The sequence below is a fragment of the Elaeis guineensis genome, chromosome 1, assembly GCF_000442705.2.
Source record: "Elaeis guineensis isolate ETL-2024a chromosome 1, EG11, whole genome shotgun sequence".
Taxonomy (NCBI): domain Eukaryota; kingdom Viridiplantae; phylum Streptophyta; class Magnoliopsida; order Arecales; family Arecaceae; genus Elaeis; species Elaeis guineensis.
In genome coordinates, this window is record NC_025993.2 from 9556683 (window position 1) to 9583049 (window position 26367).

Genomic DNA, 26367 nt, shown 5'->3' on the forward strand with positions numbered 1-26367 from the left:
AGTACTTTTATAACATATTAAAAATAATGATATCATATTATTATATAAAAACATTATTATGTAATATTATATAAATATCTTATTTTATAATAAATTGAAAATATTTTTTATCATATTATTTAGGTTAAATATCAAAACTTCTTGATGGTGCAAACAATTACATAATTAAAAATATTATATAATATCCTTTACCATCATTCCTGATACTAGAAGCATTTTCTCAATTCGGTTATCAAATAAATGTTAAAGTTTCACGGTGTTTCAAATATGTAATTCCCAAATAGTAAATATTTTTTTATTAAATATTTTATTAGTAAAAGCTCTACTGTCAAAGCTCTATAAAAAAAAAAAATCTACTACTTACATTAATGCCAAACAGGGCCCAAGTATGTTGGTTATTTTAAAATGGGCATCTGAAGTTCATTCAATTATGCAGGAGTCCAATTGGGGTGTATGGTCCTAGAATGACAACCAAATCCTGGGTTCCAAGCAGGTTCTTGCCTAGTCTCCTATGGGTATCCAAGCACTTCGACGAAACCACTTCAGTTTATTTTCGTTCTTTTCATAAATATTTTAAAAAGTATCTACTGTGCTTATACGTGTGTGCGTGTATGTATAGAGGAAGAGATTTTCATATATAAATATCCTAGCCAACATAGTCAAAATGAGAGTAGCAAATACCATTAGCCGTTTGACCAAAAAAAAAAAAAATACTATTAGCCGTTCTTCATATCTGTCAAAGAAAGCAAACCACAAAACCACAAAGATTTGATTGGAAAAGGACTCGAAAACCATAGAAAAACAAATAGGGGTATGAATGCTTCTAATGTTTTCAATCAACTGGCAGATTCACTTCAGCTGTTCCACACCAACTGAAATATTATGAGATTATCGACAAGCGACACCCTTGTAATAGATATAAATAAGGATGAAAGGAAAGAGGAAAAGGAAAACAATGACAACAAGGCTTTAGTCATACTGCCACAAATCCATAATTCAACTGAGACAAGCTGAGATGAAAACCAGACGCATTACTAGAATGAGATGAAAACCAGGCTCATTAGTCGAAGGAGAATTTCTTGACCTAGTACTTGTCTTCTATATCCACAACTAGGAAGCACTTATGGAACCACTGGTAATCAAAAATCATTGTCACTGGCCATCATATGTATTTTTATACAAAGCTAGCTAATCCTAATATAGCCTGGACCATCGGCCCCACTGGTCACTGATCTGTAGTACTGAAACATCATGATTGCTACCTTGATTACTATAAGTATAGCCAAGGTGATAAGATAATGAGATAACATGACAAAAAGATCAGTTTCCTTAACAATACAAAGATCCACAAAAAAAAAAACAAAACAAAAAACAAAAACTCATCAACAAGATAAAAGGAAAAAAGACATTAACAAGTTCAAACAATACAAAGATACTAGCCTACGCCTTTTTCTTTTCTCTCTGTCTCTCTCTTGGACCCCTGAACAAACATTTCGCTCATCCAGCCACAAGATTAGCTGCAAAGATCTAATAATCTATGATTCAATGCAATCAACATTAAAAAATTCTGTTGGAGATAATGAATCAGTACTTTTTCAAGTGACCCAGCATAAGGGATCCCCCTTCAGAGCATTGGAGGCTGCTGACTGCTGAGCATGGACTGTGAAGGAACTGCGGCTCTCCTCTTTCTTTAATAATTCTCCTCTGAAGCAAGCTTACATAAATAAACTGTTGCAGTATTATAGGATAGCGAGATCGAACTAATTGAATTTAGCGCTGCTGTAGACCTTCAATCGTCTTCTTCCATTGCCATGCTCGCTGCTTCACATCTTCAAATGACATCACCTTCTTTGGCTGTAAATTAAATTGATACACAGTTCAGTGAATGAATACATGCATCTTAGAAAAAAGATGATACAAGCTTGACCGAGTAACATACTGTGCATATCTTGAAATGCGAAGAATTTGATACTTGGACACTGAGGTCAGCAGGGTTATTAGACCAAATAATGTTCTTTTTAACCATCATCTTGGAAGGATCTACACATATCAATTTGGGTTTATCTGTGAGAATGAGTTGTATTTTCTTGTTTGATAGCTTCTGAAGTTTCTTCAGCTTTGAAATCATAACAATGTTCTCTCCTGGCTCCAGAAACTCTTGCCTGCCATTCAAACAAATTGAAACAGAATAATGCAAAATATGTAGAGCTTGCTGTCACTTCTAAAGCATTAAAAAGATAACTAAAAGAAATGGGAAAGGAAAAAAATCATCCATTACAAAATAAATGACACAAAACTCAAATTTATATGAATTTTTTGCAAAATAATCAATTGCTATTTGCTATATCAGAGTTGTCGAAGAAATGTGTCAGCCATATGGAGAGGCAGAAACAGATATTTAACCAATCAAGGTTTGTGTCCAAGAAAACAAGACACTGTAGTCCTAAAAAGGCTTGGTAATATATACACCATAAATGATGTCAAAAATTAGATCAAAAATGCTTTCGGGTGCTTGTTATGTGCACAGGAAAGATTCCTCAGGCCCATTAATGCGGGCTTGGCAACACAATATCCAAGCACCACCTATATTCCACCAATCATGCATGTGTTGCACAATTCCCTCATGCCACATTTTAGGAGAACTTTTTGCATGCATGAGGGCACACCCCAGCACTACTGAATTAGATACATGAGGTTTTTATGCATACCATCTGGAGTCAAAAGAGTCAATTGAAGCAAGCCTAGACATATGAGAATGTGTTTCAGATGATGATGATGTGGCACCATTATTCCCATCAGGGATGGCATGTTGATGTGTCAAACCACCTCCAACATGTGCAAGGTTCCATGTAGAGTCCTGAGTATCATCATCCTCATCCGCCTGAAAGTAAAATCATTATCTACTTGGGGCTGTGAAAATTATTATAGGAAACTGTTTTTAAATAAAAATCACAAACAAGCATCTGATGCAGCAGTACATTCAGCTCTACAGCAAGCTTTGGTGCCGAAGTCTTTCGTAAATTCTTCCAGTCGATACCCTTGAAGAAAGGATGCAACTTGAGGGCAGCATAACCATCAGGTGCAGCACCTGGTCTTTTGCTAGGATCTGTATCCTGCAATAAAATTGGGATAAGACAAGGAGCTATCGGGGTGCTCTTGTAAAAAATATTTTAAAAAAAAAAACTACTGAACAATCTTTCTACAATTGTTTTGGTTGCGGAATAAGTTAATCTGGAGTAAATGGGTTGGCTTATTCTTAACTACCTTTGATCCGGAGCAAACTACTCCACCCCATAGGGTGGAATAGTTACCTCCAGGTTAGATAGAAAGGTAGCTTTACAATTTTTTTTAAAATGTCCACTTTGCAACGGAATATATTGGTTGCTTTTCTAGTGTTTGGTTGGTTAAAGTGGAATCGCAAAAGGTGCTCTATTCCATTTAACCCTCCTCTAATGCAAAACCAAACATGACCTACATGACTATGATGATTATCAGACAATTAGTAAATAAAGAGGCACGTTTGGTTGAGTAATATGAAAAAGAATCAAATAAAAGATCGAGTACATTTCACACAAAATAAAAAAATAATAATACACAATAACCCATATAGAAAGAGTTTGATTGGCAATTCTCTGCTCATCCCACTTCAGCCATCAGTTGGCATTGTATGCATTAGGCCCAAGCTGCCCTTAACTACCCTATATATAGATAGCTGCATAATACACAGCCTCCACAAGCTCCGTCACTTGAATATGTGTGCGACCCAGGCAGTCATGGATCACAAAGGACAGGACACATGTTGACTGAAAAGATGTCCAGGGCTTACATAATTTGGCGTATGGTAGTATAAAGCCTCTGACCGCACGTTGAGAGCTGAGGGTAGAAATGCTAACACCCTAAGCTCATATTGGAGCTGACAGAGGCAGATGGCCATGAAGAGTCCCAGGTGGTAGATGGATAGTGGAGATAGCCAGTGGATAGCAGAAACAAGAGGCAATGGCAAACTTTGTCCCGTTAATTTGGCTTTTCCTTCCAATCCTCTACCTTTTGCCTCCTCCATCAGCTTCCCTTGGCCACCACCTTCGCCACCTCTTTTTCCCATGATCCCCCTCCACTCTCTTAATTTTTGCTTTTTTTGGGAAATATGCACTGATTTATTTATTTTTCTACTGTTGTATCTTTTTTTAATATTATTTTTTTAATACCTAACCACCTAGGAAAAGTGCAGTACCCCGGCATCCTGCATACTGACTCCACTTGATAGAACCCTGTGTCCAGAAAATGCTGATAAAGACCTATCCTATAGAATTAATCTTCATTAATTCCAGAAAAAGAATAAATCAACAAAAATCTGTGAACTGAAGGGACAGAGTCCCACCATACAAATCATCTAAAACAAGTTTTCAGTCTAAAACTCTTAAAACTTGTTTTAATAAAAATTCAATTGCCAAACCAAGGATATTTTTAACCTTGATAAACAGAAACATATTCAATATTTTAAAAAAAAAAATAGCAAAAAGAAAAGAAAAGACCTGAGGAAAGTCATGCTACCAGAGATACATGACTGGTTTTGATGGAAATATAACATGCCTTGTAATGCTATCATTGCCTAGGAGTTGATCATGCAAGTGATTGGGATCATTCTTAGCAACTGCATGCTTCCAGAACTGAAATTAATTAACATTCGAGATATAAAACTGTAATTTAACATTGACAATAATGTCAGGTTTTGCAAATGACGAATGGCAGGGAATTTCCCCGAACGCAATTATAAAGTCCAAAATTCCATTTTATTTCAGATATTTTATGGATCAAAAAATAAAGTGCAAGCACAGAAAATTTTAAGATAATTAGATGCATAGGTGTTGAGGAGATTGCAAGACTGTTGCTTACCAACAGCTTATCAATAAGGTCCCTTGCTTCATTTGAAAAATAATCAGGGAACTTGAGATCCCTGGCCATAATTCTTTGAAAAATAAGCCATTCACTAGCATCTTTAAAGGGGGAAGAACCAGAAAGCATCTGATACATGGTGCACCCAAGGGCCCATAGGTCATTTCTGATACAGGAGACAAAACATTATGTCAGAAAATATTTCAGCCAAAATTGCTTTGGTAAAACAGAAAATTCAAAGCTAATATTAATTATCTGATATGCAATTATTCCATTTTGAAGAGGTACAAAAGTTCAGGGCTTGAACTGCAGCAAGCTTTCGCTAAAAGCCAACCTGCTCACAAAAACTGATCATCAAGACTGGCCAGACACTATTTAGCTTCTACAAAGCCTGTCTGCAATTGGCCAAATCTGAATTGAGTAGGAACTAAATATAACTCTAACTAGGCTAAACTTTCACTAAACTGACACAATAATTGCACGCAAAGTTTTTTTATCCACATGGCAGCAGTCCTTTTCTACCAAAATTTGCAGTTAAGGTTTTTTCTTGAAAAAAAAAAAAGTCTGGGATTCAACGACTAGTGCATTGTCCGCCATCCAAGAATAGAAAGTAATCGAGACTACTTGCTTGCATTTGAGCTCAAAGAAAGAGAGAAAAGAAAAGGTGTTTGGACAGCTAAGCAGTTATCCTTACATCGCACCAATGAACAAATCATCTCCAGAAAGCAGGAATCATAAGGCCTCATAATCAGAAGCTGTATTCGATGACCCCCTTAGTATGGGATAAATAAGCAGATGCATCCCTACATCCATTATTTTGTATCCTTGATACCATCAGCAGCATCTTTTTATGCACCTTAGCACCCATCTAATATAATCTTCTAGTTACCAGTTAAATTACAATGTTTCTTCAATTTTAGGAAAAATGGACAGCAAATTGGAAATAACTCACAGCACTAATAGCTACTACTCATTATCACTGCATCATGCTCCATCACAGAATGCCAAAATAACCCTTGACGTAGGCATGCCGAAAGCAAAATCATGCAATGCTGACCAACAAAGAGTTCATGAAGTGCATGAACGTCCTTTACAATGATATAATCATTGACCAAAAAACATCCCAGGAAGAATGAAGACAAATCTTCTGTTTCTTCCATCATCCATCAAATTGAACTTGGAATTCTATATCCACCTATAAGTATGAAAATAAGATCCAAAAATATCTTTGTAACTGTGGCATAGAAAAAGATATGCCTCCCATGGTCTGGATATCTAGTTGACGTTAGAGAGCTTGAAGTGTAGCTTCTACCACAGACACAATAAAAGGACCTCCATAGGGATAGTAATGATGCACTATACAGGGTCTGCATAATGAAGAAAACAAAGACGGACAAAAACAAATATCATTGGACTCATTAAGACTGAGGACAGAAAGAAATTTGACTCGATAAAGAAAACTCTTACACAACAAAATTCACAGGATGAATACAGGGAATCAAATTCTTAGAGTCTCCATAAAAGATAACAAAAGCACCACAAAAGTATGCTATTCGAGTAATCTTATATTATCATAGGAATGCTTCAACAGATTTGGTAAGGATCTAAGAGCGCCGCATATGTGATAGCAGAAGTCATGGCTATTGAGATATCTCATAAGTTTAATCACTTTCAAGAAACAAAAGTCCTAATTACATGAAAATGGTTATTCCCTTACCCAAAGGTTGCTGGAGATGAGTTGAGAACTTCTGGAGGAACATATGCAGCTGTTCCCACAAAAGTACATGCCTTTTCATCTGAATTAGGAATAGAAAGAGAAATATTATCTGTTGCTTGATAATTTGAGCATAAGTACTTCTCAGGATATGTTATAACCTTACTTGTTGAATTTGGAAGGACTGTGATTCGACTGTCCTTAGTTGGCTTCACGCTACCAAAGTCAGCAATTTTAATGTGTCCATCAGAAGTGAGCAATAAGTTCTCTGGCTGGCATTATAAGATATTTTCCATCATTCATTCGGGGGAGAACAGGGGGAAAAGTGGAGATATGGGAGGGGGATATATTTATGTCCCTATATGTACCTTAATATCTCGATGAATTAATCCCAGGCCATGTAAATATTCCAAGGCATCAATAACTTCTGCTGCATAAAAACGGGCCTCATCCTCAGATAGACATTTTTTCTGCAACAAGGTGCACAAGCTTGGTATATAAAGCAGAACAGGCACAATGTACAAAGTATAAAGTACTAAGTAGTAAGAATTACCCTGGTAATTTGGTCAAATAGCTCTCCTCCTTCACAAGACTCGAGTGCCATGTCTCCAAAGTGACAAAAATAAAACATCAGGTCATAGATTGGATAGGCTGATTTAACTTTCATATGACTATATGTAACATTTCCACAAAGAAAATGACAAGTAGCACAACTTGGACGACTATGTAAAACACAGTCAAATTGTAAAGACTTACAAAGGGAGTAAGCATCTTGAAATGTGAAAAACAATCTGACTATGCCAGGATGATCTAACTGATCAAGTACAATACGCTCCAGCTTTACATAAGATATTTTATTCTCTTTCATGATGAATTTCTTGTCCATGATCTTTAAGGCATATATGTTTCCTGAATCCTTTTTCTTTGCTCTCACAACCTGATACAGAAGAATCAGATGTGAAACCACTTTGTGCTGGCAATGTGATTTGTAAAGAATCAAGAAGGAAAATATTATGGTAAGTATCAAATATACAGCTCTAACATTACATTATCAAAAATAAAATTAAACAGAAAGTTTTTATAAGCAAGGCTTAAACAGCTCTTAGTATGTTATTGGCCTATCTCAATCCCATGCTCATCATATATGTCTACAACCACACATATGGGTGGGCATGTGCATCTTTTTAAGGACAGCCACAAGAATCAGGATAAGGAATTTAATATTTTTGAATTTTGCTAGTTTTGCATCTTAAAGATGTGTACTGGAACCAAGAGGATCTTTCTTGGGAAGAGTATTATGAGATGAGTTGGGATGTGTTTATGAACATACCACAAAGGAGCTTTTGAGGTTGAATAAGTAATCAAGTATAAGGAGGAGAACTGTTGGGGGTCATACAAGAAAATAAAGTATCTGTATTGCCCAACCTATGGACAATTATTCACATCAAAAAGAAGTTATATTTTGAAGGATCCAGAATAGTCAGTCTGCTTCATTTAGAATTAAATAAAATAGTTCCGCTGCTAGTTTGATATCAACTCATACAGACAATTCCACCAAAGATATGTGAATTGTGTCAGCCTTGGTGAAAAGAACTACCTGTGACACCTTGATAGCACGGGAGACAGAGCAGAAGATAACCGAGCAATTCATTTAAACATGTAAAATGCATCTTCCATCTCCTCATGATAATCAAGAGCATTTGACTTCACATGTTTGTGATACTATCTGTTACATATAGATAGGCTTATGGAGATTCCACACCTAAAGCAAAGCTAGGAATTTATACAACAGCCTCTACATGGGAAGAATAAGCACAGATTAGGATGCCAACATGGGGTAAACACAGTTCACAAGGATGGAAGGAAAAAGGATAAGGTGAGAGTGAGAGAGGTCCTTTCTACCATTGGAGTTGCTCCATGTGGAGGAATCACAATTGTAGATATATTAGGACATTCAACTAGTTTCCCATTGGATATAATAGGAAGTTTGCAAATCAATGCAAGCTCCATCAATTCCAGATATAGAATTAGGGCTCACCTCCATGGTTGAAATAAAAATTGTTGGCATTAAGAGGACTGTTCTCAATCATGATAAGGTGAGCTTAAGTTTCTTGTTCTTCATTGCAGTCAAAATTACTCTCTTTTGATTCCTCCTCAATCCTTCACTTGCAAGAAAGTATCTTAGGTTCACCACACCAAACTTATGCCACTTCAGATTGTTCTTCTCTGTAACACACCATTTTAACAAACTTTTGCAACTTCATATTGGCATGAATCAAAGATCAAGGAAACTAGGATCTAACATCATTGGGCAGAAGTCAATGGTTTGTGTGATGCAGATAAACCAAATAAAAACAATTTGAAGATGAGAACAAAGGAGGAAGACAGCGAGAAGATTGTGGTTGTGGTGGTGGAGATTATTTATTCTAAGAAGAAGGATACTTAGAATGTACTGCCAAATTAAAAACTAGCTCTAATATAATTCAATAATCATCTCTGGAAACCCCTATCCTTGCTCTTTATACAAGAAGGCTTTCCAGAAGAAAACTCAGGGCCTATAGTAATGACATTTTGTAAAGGATAATAGAATCTAGCTTTCGAATTAAAAAAATGACAAACTTTAGATATATCTACTAATCGCATAATTAATTCTAAACCTATAGATTACAATAAATAATGCAACTGTATCACTAGGAAACAAAGTATGTCCATGACTTATTAGATATAGGCAGCATTCTATTTGACATATGTGGTCAATATAATAACCTAATATTTCTCATGAGAACTCAAGAATGAGTAATCACAAAAAGTAAAAAATTCTTTTGAGGCTTTAATATAAGAGACTGGCATGGGACACACGCTGTGCAAATGAAAAAACATGGATGAGCATTCAACATCTGAGAGAGAGAGAGAGAGATTGTGTCCACCCCCCCCACCCGCACGCGCGCACACACCACAAAAAAAAAAAAAAATCTGTTCCTCTGTGTGTGTGGTGTGAGAGAGAGAGAGAGAGACAGAGAGAGAGCTTGAGAACATAGAAGTTTGTGCAATGGAATGTCCTAGCTGGGTGTTTAACAGGTGAATAGCAGCAGTTAATGCTACACATTAGTAAAGATGGAAGAGATGCACAAATGGCTGTGATTCCCTAATTTGATACTTTTTTTATCATGTAAGCCAACATTGGGAGGTGCACTTATCTAGTTTACTCCCTCAAAACTGAACTATATGGGATATATTTATTTAAAATTGAAGCAGCTATCGAAGGTCTAGATGGATGACCATATGTCCAGAGCCTCCCAAACCAGAGGCGCTTGGATGTTCAGGTATAGATCCTTCAAAGTCCAACAGCTATTAAAATCTTTGGATAGTGATGTCACCGATGCTACACAGATCTGGTCTGTCATAACATCTCGGTTCTATTTCTGTGTTTTTTGAGTATATCAGCCACAATAAAGCAGCCATGAACGTTTACAAGAAATATTAGGAAGTTGAAAATTGACAGTTGACAAATTTAGCTTCTGTTGTCGAAAATCATTCAAGGTTTAGAATGCTACATGAATGTCCATGCCCATGTAATAAATTCAAAAGATCAAATAGGATCTTTCATGCAAAGAATCATATAGGGAGTTTCTTGAAGGTTAGAATCAAGGTTTTAAATCCCATGGGACAGGGTTGTTCCGATTTTTTCATGAAATGGAATGCGTCGCCGTCCTGCCCCATTCCGACACTTGGGATAAAGATGTCCCAAGGCATTCCGATCGGGATGCTGGGACGCTAGCGGGACGGTCTGTCCTAACACATGGGATTGTACCCTATCCCGGTGTCCCACAGGATGTCTCACTGGAACCTGAATTTCTGGTTAAAATACTCCCACTCTTGTTTTTATTTCAACTTGACTGCAGCAGCATCTTACAATTTTATAAGTGTCCATTCAATAGTCTTGAAAAATGACTCTCAACCAGATATGCAAAAGGATACACAGAATAACATCCATGACATCTTTTATACCTAGTAGTAGGGATTGTGATCCTAAAGCATGAACAGGTCATATATCAACAATGTCGGTCTTTAAGAAATGTCAAAGATTGGGCATCAACTTGAACAAAAAAAGACAACTAGTAGTAGCATGTTGTAGCATCTATACCGTCAACAACTACAAAGCAAAAACAGAAAAGAATTCACCCTTAATTTCATGTAGCATGGCCATTAACTTAATGCTAACAATTGATTGCTTATATATTTTTTCCTAGATTTGACAGATGACAAAGGTGTTAACAACCACGAAACCTTCATGAACATGATATAAAACAAAAGCCATTATGCATGCTAGAATGGCCAGCTTGCTCAGCAATGCAAGTAGAGATGTCCTATTAAATGGATTAGCTTCTTTGAGTTTCGTCTTTTTTATTAATTAGAGCTGTGCAAGATACATAGCAATGAGACACAAAAAATCAAAGACCGGGATCCTCATTCTCAGAATACGATGTCAAGATGGCCTAGGGAGCAGTATGTCGTGTTATTAACTTTCCTAACAAGCAGCAACTACACTTTGAGAGTATAGTACCAGGACTGCAATTATCACCTTAGCTCAGAAGATGAGCCATCTTCCAGTTGGCATGCAAACCAGGATGTTGGCCAACTCAGTTCAAAATTGTTCTGTCAATCTGTTTTGCTCTTTACCAGCTAATGAAAAAAGTAAGCCTTCTCCCAACAATTTATCATTTATTTGACTTTATCAACTGGAATCCTTCTCTACCCATAGAAATTCTTCAAATGCTGTGTTGAAGGTCTTTCTTTCTATCCTGATCCTTCTCCACAAACATGAGCAATCCTAACAAGGGTGTCCTTGAAGGGACATGCCCATATCATCTCATTTGGATATCCATCATTTTATAAAATGGTGGAAAAAGAAAGCAAATTTCTGATAGGTTGTCTAAGAGTTTTACAATGCAATGCTATTTATACCCGGATAGGAAATCAAGTAGAAAAAAATTTTCTATCAGGCCTATGAATGCAAGACTTAAGCTTGCCCTTCATGCATCTTAAGGCTCCACTCAGCACTGTTTTCCATCCAGATTGTATAGTCTCTCTACACCAGAGTAGATTTCACCCACCTCAACTTCTCATTTGATAAGTCAAGCTCTAAACTTAACAAACCACACCACAATTTCTTCGCTTCCCCTTTAAATTTAAACCTCTGACATTACCCTGTTCGTTTTGGTGCTTCCATTATACACAAACCCCATGATTTAGCCCCCAAGTTCTTAGGGGAAAAAATTCATAGCCAATTGCTGCCATTTCCTCTACGAGCATTAAAAACTCTCGCGTTTCTTCCTTTTTCTCTTATCTATCTTTTTCCTCCCAGCTTCCTAGTGCCTACCCGAACCCAGCAATAAAAGAAATACCAGACACTAAACCTATGCTAAATGCCATAAATTGGGACAGAAATAGCATGCGACATGCATAGAAATGCAAGAAACCAGAGAACCAACAAACAAAATCACCACAAAACCCAAGAAAGCTCAAACCTTTGAGTAGGAACCGACGCCATAGATCTTGCCAAGCTCGAAATCATTGATGGTGAATTGCTCCTGCGGCGCCCTGAAGGAAATGCTGTTGTTGCGTTGCACCTTCTGGGACGGCGACGGCGACTGCTGCTGCAACCGGAGCTTCGCCTCGAAATCCTTCTCCATCTCGTCCCCTCCCCCACCCACCGCCATCACTCTCAAACCCTACCTACCGTCCTATCTACTGATTCCCGTCTCCACCTCTCGGGACGAGCGACGAGGGCCCTTCACGGCCTCCAACGGCGCGGGCGGTCAACGGGGGCCCGCGAATCATCGGATTCCCCTCCTCCCGCTCTCTCTCTTTGGCCTTTGTCCCTCCCTCCCTCTGATAAAAGCGGGAGCCAAAAGCGGAAAAAGGCGAGGGTTTCCGCCTGCCACCGTCCCAGCCTTAAATCGAATCTTCCGGAGCCCCAAGGGGTGAAATTATGCTCAAAAATACCTTTTTTGCTCGCTTTTTCTCGTGGATTTTAGCCAAGAACAAAGGATTCAGGTTGGGAGAAACGAGAAGACAAGGGATTGGGATTGCGATGGAAATGGGGAGTTAGAGATTGGAGGTGGGAGATGGGGATCGAGGGAAGAGAGAGCACATGGCGTGTAATGATGGTGGGGCTCCGCTAATATTTTTAGCTCCCCAATAAAGCGGCAGCCAACATATGATTGGCGAGAGCTGTCTAACGGATTCGTTTAACGAGTATATATCTGTGACACGTTTCCTCTCAATCTTTTTCAAATTTTAACTTAGAAAAATAAAATTAATTGCTTTTGTAGGAAATTATATTTTGAATAAGACTTTTACTGCAGGTGACGTGAAAGGTTTAAGGTTTGGAGCAAGATATGGGATGGGATAAGACATCCTACTTTATCCAAAGAATAAACAAGTGAACCAAAAAAAAAAAAAATGGTATACCATTGAGTGCTTGCCTGGACCTAGGACAGGGATTCGATTATCACAAATTTAGAAAGTTAGTCTTATGCAAATCTGATAATTATTCCCTAAACCGCGAAAGTGAATTATATTATCATCTTTCATGATTATTTAATTAATGTTAATTTTTATCATTGAATTCTATAACATTAATTTATATATGAATAATATCTGACTCTAAAAAAATATGGATATAATTAATTTCTGATAATATCAAAATAGATATAAAATCATAATTTTGATATTCATTTAATATTTATAATTATGTTTTTGAAAAAATAATTCGATCTATTTTCAATCCTAACCATATAGTGCAAGCGATATTATTTTTTTTATCTTTTTTTCTTTGAACAATATGAAGAAGTCGTAACCCTAAATAACTATCCAGGAGAATCCTCTGTGTTATAATTACCTGGGGTAAAATCTTGAGAGACAATATCCAAACTAGAACCCAAGAAATCCATTCATAAGCCGAGCAGTTTGTCCATTGAAAGTCAAGTATCAAGCACTTTACAAGAATTTAAGATATTTTTTCTTGCTTCTCCACCCTTTGCATTCCTAGCAATTAACATTACACGAATCAAGGCTTTAAGATTTTTTTTTTTTTTTTTTCCTAGGGGGGCTAAACTAAGGCTCGGCAATGTCTCAATGGTACCATAAGCTTCTAAATGAAGCTGAGAAATGACTCTACACTCCACTGGCATATTTATCACTTGGAATCACTGTATCCAGAGGTTGCTGCGATTAGTTTTCAAGAAAATTGATCCTTTAAAGAAAATGTAATTCCAAGAAAAAAAAACAAGCAAATATGATTTACTACATCTATAAACAATTTCGCTTTTAGTAAACCACTACTTCAAGGTTAAACATAATTATCAAGTCGCATTGATGCCAAATATTTTATTTTATGTGCTGAGTTCTTTTTTTTTCCTCCGATTCAAAGTGCTGAGTACTTGTTTCAATGGTTACGCTTGTGGCATCTAAGCTTAAAATTGAATCTATCATTTATGTTCCAGTGCAAATCTAAGCAATCTTTAAGGCTACCAATGGCTTAATCAGACTAAGTTGCTTGAAGGAAAGAAGGCTGACAAAGCTTTTAAGCTTTGTAGACATATTGCTTAAAGCAGTCAAACTGCAAAACATGCAAGGAAAAAAAAAAAAAGGGAACATCAAAAAAGGAAAACAGAAAGGGACCAAGAAAGAAGTAAGAGACCGTAACTTTTAGGAGCTCCAGCTGCATCAACTTTACCACAGTTTTGCTCCTGTTTGCATGTAGTGGTGGAAAGAGACCAATGTAGTGCAAGGAAAAAGCTAACAAGGTATGCTGAATTATGATTTTTTTTCATGTGTATTGTAACTCAATATGCCTTCACTGTGCACTGCAAATGCTGCATACAAATTTATAATTCCAAATGCCCTTCAGAGACATTGATGCTTCAGTTTGGTGTACAAGCTTTAACATTGGTTGTTTGTATAATATGTATTATTTTCCCATTCATGAGCTCAGCAATACCGGTTCGATTGGACCTTTCCCTACCAGAGATGGAGGCCAAGCGGCCAGGGCTGATTGGCAGAATAGCTTCATGCTTGGGTCTGCTACCAATCACTGCTATTCTCTTCTACCGGCCAGTCTGATGTGAAGATTTGAATTTAAAAAATGAAATTTTATCATACAATTGAGCAATGAAGATGTTAGATAATGACTCATCTCTGTTATATAATAGCTCTATAATGAAATAATGATTAACAGCCATTATTCTTTATGCATAAAGAATAAATGTAGGCCTCCTAAACCATTATAACAGCCAGCAATTGGCCTTGTAACCAGCTTCACCCAGTCCCGCCGTAGGAGATGCATGAATAAGAGATCTTGGCATTTAAAAAGCCCCACACCAACTCAAGCTCCAATTAAAAAATTTAACAGGTTGATGGAACATTATCTTTTTTTTTTTAAAGAAAAAAAATGAAAAAGAGGAATGAACTGCAGAATAACCAGATTGGTCCCATAGTCTCTGGATTAAGCTATTATGGGACAAAAGAGATCTGATTATAATAGTAATAATGCAATTTAAGCATACGATGACAAATTTGTAATCCCTGTTTAGAAGAGCACAGAAATTCTGATAAGCTTTAGGGTCACAGAAAGCTCTTCTTATGAGGCTTTATCACTTGTATGGGGTGGGTCAGGTTGAAATCAGTTTTCACTGTTGGCGATGATCCTTCATCCTTCAATACCGATAAATTGAAATAAAACTAAAGGTCTGTTTAGATGATTGAGCCTAAAATATTATGAAATTTATGGATTGGATCAGTACAACCATCAAAATCAAACTAGAGTAGTCTAGATTTATAAATATTCAGATTATCTCAAAGTGGACTAGACCGAATCTGAAAGGGAGAAAAAAAAGATCTACCCTCTCTAGAGATACTCTAGATACCGGTAAATATAAACTTAGGCTAGCCTAATTTTGATTATTGTACTGGCCCAATTCACAAGTTCCATAGGATTTTAGGCCCATCCATCCAAACAGACCCTCTATATGGTAGGAGAACAGAAAACCCAAGTGGGATAATATTATTGCGAATATATATAAAGCATGCAGAAAAAATTCAGCTCGATGGTGAAATTCAAATTAAATTTAAGAAATAAGAGGAAAACTTATTTGCTAATAAGAATTCCACAAAATCAAAAGTTAGTTTTAAAGTTGTAATAAGTCTTAAATTGGTATTATCACATATCAAACTTATGTGATTGAAAAAAATATAGAAAATCTTCAAAAATCTAATTAGTAAGTCAAATATTCTTGTTAGTCCATTAACAAAAATGCATAAGAATATATATACAAGAATTTATGGGGCCAACTAGTTGCTAACAAATCAATCCTTATTTACCAACCACACTTTATCAAGCCAAAACAAATTCTCTCTTGATACATTCATCGAAAATCCGATTTATATTGATTTTTTTCTAACTAATGAAGAGATCTTGGCAGAATTGCTAGAATGACCTTTCATTGCCATGGAATCCCTCTTTTATATCAACCAAACTTTCCTTATGCTTGACTTAAAGTAGATTTCAATCAACATATGTGAAGCTATAGTAAGATAAGTAATCTTGCTATTTGATTGCAAATTTAGCTTTATCATAACATATAATAAGCTATCCCTTCCCTTAACCTAATCTAGCTAACCTAACTTGATTTAGTCTAACCTAATCCAAATCCAACCTAATCTAGCATAATCCAGCCAATTCAACTAAAATCAAGCCATCTGATCCTCCTCCAACTATATCCAATCAAGTCCAGTTGCACTCGATCATACCTAATCCTAAACATAGCCACATAATCACCCCTAATCCTACTCAATCCAAACTAAAATTAACCAAATAACGTAGATCAAGACACTCAATCCTATCCTACCACACCCACTCATGTTCAAGGCACCCAACATACCATGTTGCATCCGATGATAATCGATCAAGCCCGGCCATATCCATTCCAAACTCAATTGACTCAACCCCGAGGGCTAAATACAGTATATGCATCTAAAAAGTTAAAACTCTACATTTGCACTCGAAATGGACCTATTTTAAACCCAATATGGACTTAGGCTAGGATTAGTTAACATGAACAAACCCACATTCTCTTTGATATCTCAGATCATGCTTCATTTTTCATTATGAGCGCACCCTCAAATAGAAAATATCATGATAATTTAACTCTCTCCTTGAGCCACCATCCCTCTCCCATCCTTAGGACCACTTAACAAGTGGCATCCTCACAAGTTTCTACCTTAATATTCCTTCCAACCAACTTTGATTTCTTATTTCATACCTCTCTTACATCCAATCCTCACTTTACTAGAGGATAAAAGCAAGATATTATTTATATCAATCACTCCATCTACTTGATTCTCTCTCCATGACATGCATTGGATAAAAGTTGTAGTATGTTTAGTATTCACATCCTTTCTAAAGACCAAATTAGCATTTTAAATCTTTTTTGGATCCTCGATCTTATCCATCTCCTACAAAATCTCTATCATCCAATCTCCTTGCACCTTACCAATCCAAGAGGAAGTGATGAGTCATTCTTATTATTCAATTTAACATCCCTATAAATCATTGGATTGGTTTCTATCCTAATCCTAGCCTTCCCCATCACTTTATTCATCTCAACTATCCAAAGAAACATACTTCAAGAAATACCACCTCATAAAATCCTAGCTATCCATCCACATAATCCTCATCTCTCCCTCTCCAGCCAATGAGAAATTGAGACTTCAAATTAGTCATGGCTATTAGATCAAGGCAGCTCTCATCCTAACCCATCCGTTCTTTTCTTTCTACAAAATATTAGCTAATTGAATCTTAAAGAAACACAATTTCTCTAAATCCTAGGTTTTGAACCTAGCCACCACATCAATCCCTTTTTTGACATCCCAGCCAATAGAATTAGGCCAATTAGCATTTCATGACAATGTTGAGATCTAGGATAATCCTATCCTCATTAAATTGTAGCACTTAGTTATCTCCCTCTTTGTATATGTGCTTCCTTATTCTATTTCAAAATTTATGAAAATTCAAGCTGGAAATTAGGGAGAAACTAGTAGAAATATTGAAGATTCTACGTGATTTTCTCTTCGAAACCCCAGCCCTTATCCTTGCACCACACCTTCTTCCTTAAAAACCCAATCCTTATACCTTAGCCTCTTGCAACAAACAAGGAAGAAGAAAAAGCTTCATCAAGGCTTGGGCACCACACCTCATCTCACTCCATTAGCATACAAGGATGCTACAATAAAGATAGAAGACCTCTCTCGCTTAGGATCTTCTTAAAGAAGGTGGAAGGGTGCACCTTCATATCCTTTCCCTTGCTAATCTAGATCTAAACTCAAAGTCTTATCTCTAGCAACTCCTCCACAACCAATTATATAGCACATAAAAGGAAAAGGATAAAATTTTATATTGCTATATACAAAAAAAAAAAAAAAACTATGCTAGAATGACCATTAATTTTGTTATTATGAACATAAAGATGCCCCAATGTGAGTGCAAAATGCTCTTCATAATAAGAACACTAGTTAAAAATAGTTCAAAGAAAGAGATCAAGAACTACTAACATAAATCTACATGTTTAATTATGAAAAATCCATGGACAATAGAATATCTTAACGCATAGAATGCTTGATAATATCAAAGGCATCCCATCCTTAAAAAGATGGAGCAAACCTAATTATCTCTAGATAATAGTTTGATAGGTAAAGATCAAATAACTTGATAAACTTAACAGAGAAATTCAATTAGACAACCAATTGATAGAAGCTCAGGCAAAAGAAAGGGTAGTAGTCATCTGTAACTAGAATTGCCAGTCATAGTCATGCAAGAAATAGACTGATATAGTTTTTCATAATGGTTGGCCCAATTTAGTCATGAAGAAATTTATTGCTACAATATAAAGATGATTACCATTTCTCGATAGATTTGGATTCATTTTTGGACCATTTCAGCCTGTTGCAATATAGCTACAAAAATTCATCCACAATATTTGAATAGTTTTTTAGGATACTAATATAACAAGCAAGAAGAAAAGTAGACAATTTTGCAAGACGTTTGTTTTTGTAACAAGTAACAGAGCAGTAGAGAACCTTATAAATTTAGGGCTCTATCTACGAACATTAATAACATGTTCTACAACTAGATTTTTCAAGTTACTATCACAGCAATTGTGGAACAAACATGGACAACATACAACCACATGGTACTTAGTTAACCTAACTCAATATTGACATAAGGGATAAAATAAGTGTCTGCTTAGAAGCTGAATATGCAAATAATGATCAAAAGAAAAGGATGGACATAGATTCGAAATCATATGATTGAATAAGGATGTATCAGAAAGGCAAAAGAGATATGCACAAGGGGGTTTGGTTGCTGATGCAAACAAAAATTTTGATAGAGGTCGAGAAGATGACTTTTTTTATGTACGAACTGAAAAATATTAAGGAGAGAGAAGAATTTAATGAAAAACAAAAGTAGAAGATGTATCATTAGTAGAGTTAAGATAAAGAGTATTTTTTTTATTTATAAAACCTTAAGTGTTCTTAACTTCAACATCTATATTGGTTCACATTTAGGCATAATAGCAAGCCTAAAAAGAATTTTAGAAAGCAAAACTATTCTTGTTTGAGACTATCATTTGCATTTTAGGATTTAATTAGTAATTGACAAGTAACTATTGTTTCATGAACATTCATAAAGAGGTAACTTTCATTCACATATTGTGTAAATCAGCCCCATAGTGTGTGGGTGTGGGTGTTTGTGAGTGCTGGATACATTTCAAGATTGCATAATACTTATGCATGATAGACACCCCTAAAATATCACCACATTGTATTATTGATAGGGTTGAAACCGATCAGAAATGGATCAAATACCAACATATCCATATCCATATGGTCTGACAAATACAAATACGGATATAAATATTATTTGGATGCAAAAATTCATATCCATATTTGTTTTAAACGAACAAGGATATAATTCGGATATCAGAAGTATAGATATAATTATGGATATAAGTTGGATAATTAAGCTTTATGATTATAGAATTAAAGATATTATTAAATAGATAATAAATTAAGTTAATAGTATGTTTATATGATTGTATATTTCTCTTAAAATTAATAAGTACTGTATAAAATCATATAGGATTACAAATAGATTCGGATATTCATATAGGGATCGGATAGTTGTCTATTCATATCCATATCTTTTTTTTTGATGAATATGGATATAGATACGGATACTAGTCGGATCCTCAAATTTCTATTCATATCCGGATTGATTCAGATACAAAAATGAATCCAGACGGATATTATCCATACCACTTTCATCCCTAATTATTGAGCAATAGAAGTTGGTGTAGAATTTAGATTTAGGAGTTCAAGTTCAAGGACGAATTGCAAGTTGTGGAAATAAATGAAAAGATGCGGGTGCTTTGAAACAAAAAAAAAAAACTTGCTTTCATGTAGCATACCTTGCACAAATTTAATGCCTAAGCATATGTTTGTTGGTGCCCATTATCCTGAAGAAGGAAATGTTAAGCTAGACACAATGAATGCAAGGATATACAACTCATTTTGTCACCCGTAACTGCCATACAAGATGCATGCTAATGAGAAATTTATAAACGCTCGAAGTGTGTCTTATCAAAATAAACAAGAAAAGCCTTAAGCCATCTGCTTTGACGTTGCCTCGATGGATACAGCATTGCTGGTGGTTCTGTTTTTCAGAATAAACTCTAGAGGTAAATGTTTTGACATTCGTTTCACTCTTCAGCTACAGCTTTTTTCCGCATGGCACCTGCCTTTTCTTCAACCTGAGTCCAAAAGCAACTTCGCTGACATAGTGATACCATAGCATGTTGTATGCTTGGATCAATTTAATTGTGCTTGAAGGTGCATCAGATGCTACTGAACTGTATGATTTCTTTTAGCAAGCGGCATGGATATTATAACTGAGACTAAAGCACAGCACTTTTTTCAGTCCCCTGAAGATTGTGCTGTTCCAATAAGCAGCATGATTCACCATCATGAGGCTGAGTATACGACTTCTCTTGAGGTTTCAGTCTCTCTTTGTGGTTTTGAGGATTGATTTTATAATTAAAGTATTTAACAGCGGAGTATTAACTTTCTATCCATCAGGCATCACATTTAAATATACCTGACACCTCTTTCAAGGTAATACAAGGCTTTGAGAAAGTATGATTTGTTATTGTTAAATTAGAATGTTAAATAACTCAATGAATTTGCCACTGCTTTGGCAAAATCAAGGAAGAATTGCTTGAAGCCTTCAACTGATGGAGTTTAGGTCCCCTTGTCGTAGTCATTAGTAAGTACCAAGGACATATTCAACAGTGGTCACATGGAAATGGCATGCATGAGGAAGGGATGGTGACTAGTTGAAGTGTTTTTCTTCCAATAAAACTCCTTTAGAAGTAATGTTGGAAGGAGAAGCTGACATAAATGTGCCCTTTATATAAACTTGTCCAAATCTATCATGCAGCAAGATGAACCTTGTAATTATTGGTACAAGCATTTTCCCATCCATTGAACTATGAAAGCACCTGAAATTATTCTCTTCCTCCTCTTCTTCCCTGTTCTCTAAAATTTCCATCACTGCAAAAACTTGTTCTTCCTAAAATTTCTATCATGCACCTCCTCTCTTCCATATAAAACGAAAACTTGTTCCTTTAAATTTCCAACATGCAATGCTATTAAATATTAATTCGCTCATTAATTTCTTGCTATTAAGTCATGGAACTCTTTACCTTTGCCCACTGAAGATCTTCTACGGAAACCTCCTGTCACTCCTACTCTGTTTCCAGGGCATCATACACTGCAGTTTAGCCTTACCCAGGACATCACAAAATAACTTGGAATTAGAAAGCGAAGGTACAAGGCAGAGGTGAAGTCAAACATTTTCATTTTGTCTTTCAACCTCCAGGCTGCTTCATGCAAGCGTGAAAAGTTTTCCATTTTCTGGTTTTGCTATGACAGAATTTCTTTCTTCTGATATGTTTGGAATTCCTGTCAATCATAAATATTCACAGCTTTTTTTACTCTCCTGGCAATTTATCATTTGAGTACATTAGATTTGGCATTAAATCTTTGAGGAAAAATTGCAATTTGTTGTAATGTTGTTATGTTGACCGCATTCAAAAGGTAGCATGAGTTTTTCTGTTGACCCAGCAAAACAATAACAGAAAAAAGATTCAATTAATAGACCTGAATCTATCCACTTGCCTGCTGCTCTTGCACATGGCTAAACTGTTCAGATGGCAATGAGGGCCAGAGCATCTTATGGGTCAGGATCTTGTGATAATAATAACAAAGATGAGGAAGAAAACATAGTAGGGCAGCAAGATAGGATAGAGTAGGGAATTCATATATTGAAGCATAGGAGTCACTCCAATTGCAAATGAAGATAGAAAACAGATAGAGATGGTATCCACATGCCTGGTCAAAATCCGACAATGTTCTCTCAAGGAAAGAGCTCAAGTCTGTGTGGAAGTGTCAAGACAGAAAAGGTGATGACCCATAATATGTTACAAGAAAAAGTTCTAGCCTGAAATAACAATGGATATACCCTTACAGGAAATATTTGTTGAACGTTGACTAAACCTCCATAAGCCAAGATAAAGTTTCACAGTGGAATGGCTTATTAAGATAGGTAATGCCATATGACATCACAAGTTTGTTGCTAAAGGTTTGCTTGCCAAATAGGCATTGATAGCGTTAAGTAGCAACAGAATCCAATCAATGCAAAAGATCATAGTATAAGAAATATCAAAGGATGACAAAGATGAGAATTCTACAAGAAAATTTAAGCAAAATATCTTATAAGTATATATATAAAATAAGACATTTAATTAAAAAAAATCTTTAGTTGTAAACATGAAAATGTCCCTTTAAAGAAAAATAGTTCCACATATATGTCTGCATGTATACATACATACATTATGTATGTGTATTGATGCAGAAAAGTTAGCTATGTAGATAAATGTAAAAATGTTCAGGGTCATCTAAGTGCCTAGGAAGCTACTCACAGCTTTTGAGCTATCATGTTGAATGAGAACTTTCTACATACTTCTCTTTTATGATAAATATTACCTGTAGCATTACTCTGTCCTCAAGATCCAAAGTAATATCACTACTGGTATGAGTTTTGTACATAGATTAACTAGTACAAAAGCTAAAAATTTAGTATCTCATTTAGTACAGTACAGCATTATAATCAATGTTCATGAGTATCTGCATTACTATCAACATGAGAAATGGTCTCTCAATTTGTATTAAATTACCATTCATTGTAGTGATTTTACATTTGTTATTGGCTCATCGATTGCATATGCATAATCATTACAAACAAACTGCGAGAATCCTGCATTACTGGCAGCCTTTATAACAGAACAATTCCAAGTTCCAATTGTGAGATATAAAGACACAAACAGTCCCATAAGAATAAAAGGTTTCGTTGACTTTTGTGGATTAAACATTTAAAAAGCAATAAGTTATTACCCTGACATATCCACAGAACAATGTCTGCTATAACATTTTGATAAGAAGAATGTAGGTTCACATAAAAGAGCATTTTCTTTAAAAAAAAAAAGTCATAGCAATTCCTAAAAGTTGCAGATCGAACAGAAGAAAACGGTGGCAGCTTCTAGATTCAACAGATCACAGACAAAACCACAAACCTAAGATCATGAATGGGGAATTGTTGAAAAAAAAAAAAACTCTTGATACATCATTTCAGAAAAAGAAAATGATGAATAAACTCTTTCAGAAGTTTCAATGCAATCAAATCCATAAGAGACTTAAAAAGGAGGAAATCAGACTGACATACTGGATATCTGCAAGATTAAAATATCAAAGAAAACAGCCCCCCTGTCTATAACTACATGTTAAAAAGCTCTGTACCAATTAAATCAGCTCAAGCTATCATACATCAGAAGAGAAACCAAACTTTTGCATGACATACATCATCTCAATAGATAATTTAACACAATAAGCTTAGTAACATTTCACAATTACAAACTGAGACATTAAAGAAAGAGAATGACAACAGAAGAAAAGACCACAGCATGGGCTGACAAAATTATATTCTGTTAATATAAAATGAATTCCACATGAAACACATGTTATCACAATAATTAAGTCAAAAAGATAGTCCAGTGAAAAGGTCAGAAACAGAATGGCCAAAGCAGAAAACAAAATTTCTTATTGTGGTTGCTGGTATATCAAGACAAGAATTTGTATAAATAAGCGTCCATCATCTGCATAGAGGACGAAGTTAAGCACACTCTTCCATTACCTTCTCGACCTTGTGCTCCCTCGGCGGCACAGGATAGTTCTGGGAGAAGCACGCTTCGCAGAATGTGGGTGCCTCATCCCCAAGCAGCTTCCGGAGGTTGTCGAGCGAGAGGAAGGCGAGCGAATCACAACCAATCTTTTTCCTCACCCCCTCCACATCCATCCTATTGGAGATGAGCTCCTCGGCCCTTGGGGTGTCGACCCCATAGTAGCAGGAGCCGACAATGGGCGGGCTGGAAATCCTCATGTGGACCTCACGAGCGCCGGCATCCCTGATAAGCTGGACAATCTTGGAGGAGGTGGTGCCGCGGACAATGGAGTCGTCGACGACGACAACGCTCTTCCCTTCCAGAATTCCACGAACAGGGGCGAGTTTGAGCTTGACGCCGAGGTCACGGAACTCCTGCGTGGGCTGAATGAAAGTGCGGCCGACGTAGTGGGAGCGGATGAGGCCCTGCTGGAAGGGGATGCCGGAGCGCTCGGCAAAGCCGAGGGCGGCGAAGAAGCCGGAGTCCGGGACGGGAATGACGACGTCGGCGCCGGGGGCAGGGGACTCCTCGGCGAGGGCGGCGCCGAAGGAGTAGCGGGAGGCGTGGACGGGGCGGCCGAAGACGATAGAGTTGGGGAGGGCGAAGTAGATGTGCTCAAAGATGCAAGCTTTGCGTGGTTTCCGGGGCATGAGGCAGAGGGAAGTGACGGAGAGGTCCTTGCCGTCGACGACAAGCACCTCGCCAGGCTGGACCTCGCGCTCGTAATCGGCGCCGATGAGGTCGAGGGCGCAGGTCTCGGAAGCGAAGACCACGGCGCGGGAGGGCCGGCGGAGGCGGCCCATGACGAGGGGGCGGAAGCCGTGGGAGTCGCGGACGGCGAAGAGCTTGCCGGCGGTGAGGAAGACGAGGGAGTAGGCGCCCTCGATGGCGCGGCAGGCCTCGACAAGGCGGGAGAGGAGGGGGCGGGAGGTGGAGGTGGCGATGAGGTGGAGGAGGACCTCGGTGTCGGAGGAGGAGTTGAAGATGGAGCCGCGGGCCTCCAGGTCGGCGCGGAGGGCCGGGTAGTTGACGAGGTTGCCGTTGTGGGCGACGGCGAGCTGGCCAAATCGGTAGCCGGCGAGGAAGGGCTGGACGTTGAGAAGGGACGTGGCGGAGCCGGCGGTGGAATAGCGGACATGGCCGATGGCGGCGGAACCGGGGAGGGAGTCGAGCTTGGCCCGGGAGAAGACTTCGGACACGAGGCCGAGGCCAGTGACGGCGCGGAGCGTGGTGGAGTCGGAGGCGACGATGCCGGCGCCCTCCTGGCCTCGGTGCTGGAGAGCGTGAAGAGCAAGGGAGCAAAGCCGGGAGGCCTCCGGGTCGCCGATGATCCCCACCACGCCGCACTCCTCCCGGGGCTTATCGTCGAACAGTTGGAAGTAGTCCTCGTCGTCCGGCGATGTTGCGAACGGCTCAGCGGCGGCAGCGGTGGTGATGGGGAAGAGGAGGCGGTGGGGGGAGGAGGAGCTGAGGCGGAGGCCGAAAGAAAGATGGGATTTTGGGATGGTTTTAAGGGTGGGCAAGAGGGAGGGTTTGGGAGAAGGAAGGTGAGCGGAGGAGAGGAGGCGGGAGGCGGCGGCTACGGCGGTGGCGGACGTCGTCGCGGCCATCGAGAGGGGCAGAAAAGGAGGACGGTTCGCCGGTCGATGACTCCGGTTTTTCTGGGCGTCGCGTCCCGCGTCCTACGAGAGCACGAGGGGGGACGAATCATCGGATGTATAGCTTGGAATTAGAAATGATTGGCGGATACCAGCGGTTGCAGCGCCGTACATCTCGTCCGTTCACTCCCATCGCTCGGAATCATTCAATGATCCAAACCGTCCATCCATGGAGAAATATCAGATTAGATCCAGCGATAGCTCCAATACTTCTGTAACGGAAAAGAAATCCGGTAACGCTACGTTTCTTTCCTTCCCGACGTGGGCCCCTGCAAGAACTCGTCCCCCGCCTTTTTTCCAGCTGTGGTCAAATTGGGTTAGCCGTGGGTCCCACCCTCTGGTCCGATTCTACCAATTACGTTGGCCACGGTGCAGCTGGGTTGGTGCTGGAGCTGAGCTACGGTAGTATGGTATTGAACCGATCTAAGGCCTTGTCTCATTGGTGCCATCCATGGGTGGTACGACCGTACAAAGAGTCTGAAGACTGGTCCGCCTTCGTGTGACGTGACTTAAATAGTGGAGAGCTGCCGATTTTGAATGGCAAAGTCATTGTTGTCAGTCGGAGACCTTGGAAACTTGATGAGGTAAAGGCAAGGGTGGAATTTTGTTTCTGCCCGGGTTGTAAAGACTGAAATTACCTGTGAAACTCAATATTAAAAGAAAAAGGAAATAAAATTTTATGAGACTGAGGAAAGAAATGCAAGAA

At 38.0% G+C, this 26367-nt stretch overlaps 2 protein-coding genes across 3 annotated transcripts; both read right to left on the reverse strand.

Annotated features, from left to right (window-relative positions):
• Positions 1 to 1288: 1288 nt before the first annotated feature.
• LOC105036581 (3-phosphoinositide-dependent protein kinase 2) lies at positions 1289 to 12753 on the reverse strand. Of its 2 annotated transcripts, XM_073249423.1 has the most exons (11): positions 12136 to 12753; positions 7364 to 7544; positions 7161 to 7213; positions 6976 to 7077; positions 6774 to 6879; positions 6611 to 6689; positions 4894 to 5059; positions 2979 to 3113; positions 2709 to 2881; positions 1940 to 2162; positions 1289 to 1854 (listed from the first exon to the last, which is right to left on the reverse strand). In XM_073249423.1, exons 1-11 carry the CDS (start codon positions 12325 to 12327, stop codon positions 1771 to 1773), a joined length of 1494 nt encoding a protein of 497 aa, XP_073105524.1. In that variant the 5' UTR covers positions 12328 to 12753; the 3' UTR covers positions 1289 to 1770. The 2 variants fall into 2 exon arrangements, with proteins under 2 accessions (XP_073105524.1, XP_073105556.1); XM_073249455.1 differs by lacking the exons at positions 1289 to 1854; positions 1940 to 2162; positions 2709 to 2881 and adding an exon at positions 4533 to 4667 and having other exon boundaries at positions 2978 to 3113.
• Positions 12754 to 23748: 10995 nt separating this feature from the next.
• Positions 23749 to 25829, reverse strand: LOC105036591 (amidophosphoribosyltransferase, chloroplastic-like). The gene has a single exon (XM_010912345.4). It carries the CDS (start codon positions 25611 to 25613, stop codon positions 23955 to 23957), a length of 1659 nt encoding a protein of 552 aa, XP_010910647.1. The 5' UTR covers positions 25614 to 25829; the 3' UTR covers positions 23749 to 23954.
• Between the last annotated feature and the right edge of the window lie 538 nt (positions 25830 to 26367).

Excerpts from the sequence above, each read along its gene's own strand:
- LOC105036581 (XM_073249423.1), bottom strand. The coding sequence starts at position 12,327 with ATGGCGGTGGGTGGGGGAGGGGACGAGATGGAGAAGGATTTCGAGGCG. Across the intron at positions 6,880-6,975 it reads TAATTCATCGAGATATTAAG|CCAGAGAACTTATTGCTCAC; the intron begins GTACATATAGGG and ends TTATAATGCCAG. Across the intron at positions 3,114-4,893 it reads ACCTTATTGATAAGCTGTTG|GATACAGATCCTAGCAAAAG; the intron begins GTAAGCAACAGT and ends ATTTTATTGCAG.
- LOC105036591 (XM_010912345.4), bottom strand. The coding sequence starts at position 25,613 with ATGGCCGCGACGACGTCCGCCACCGCCGTAGCCGCCGCCTCCCGCCTC.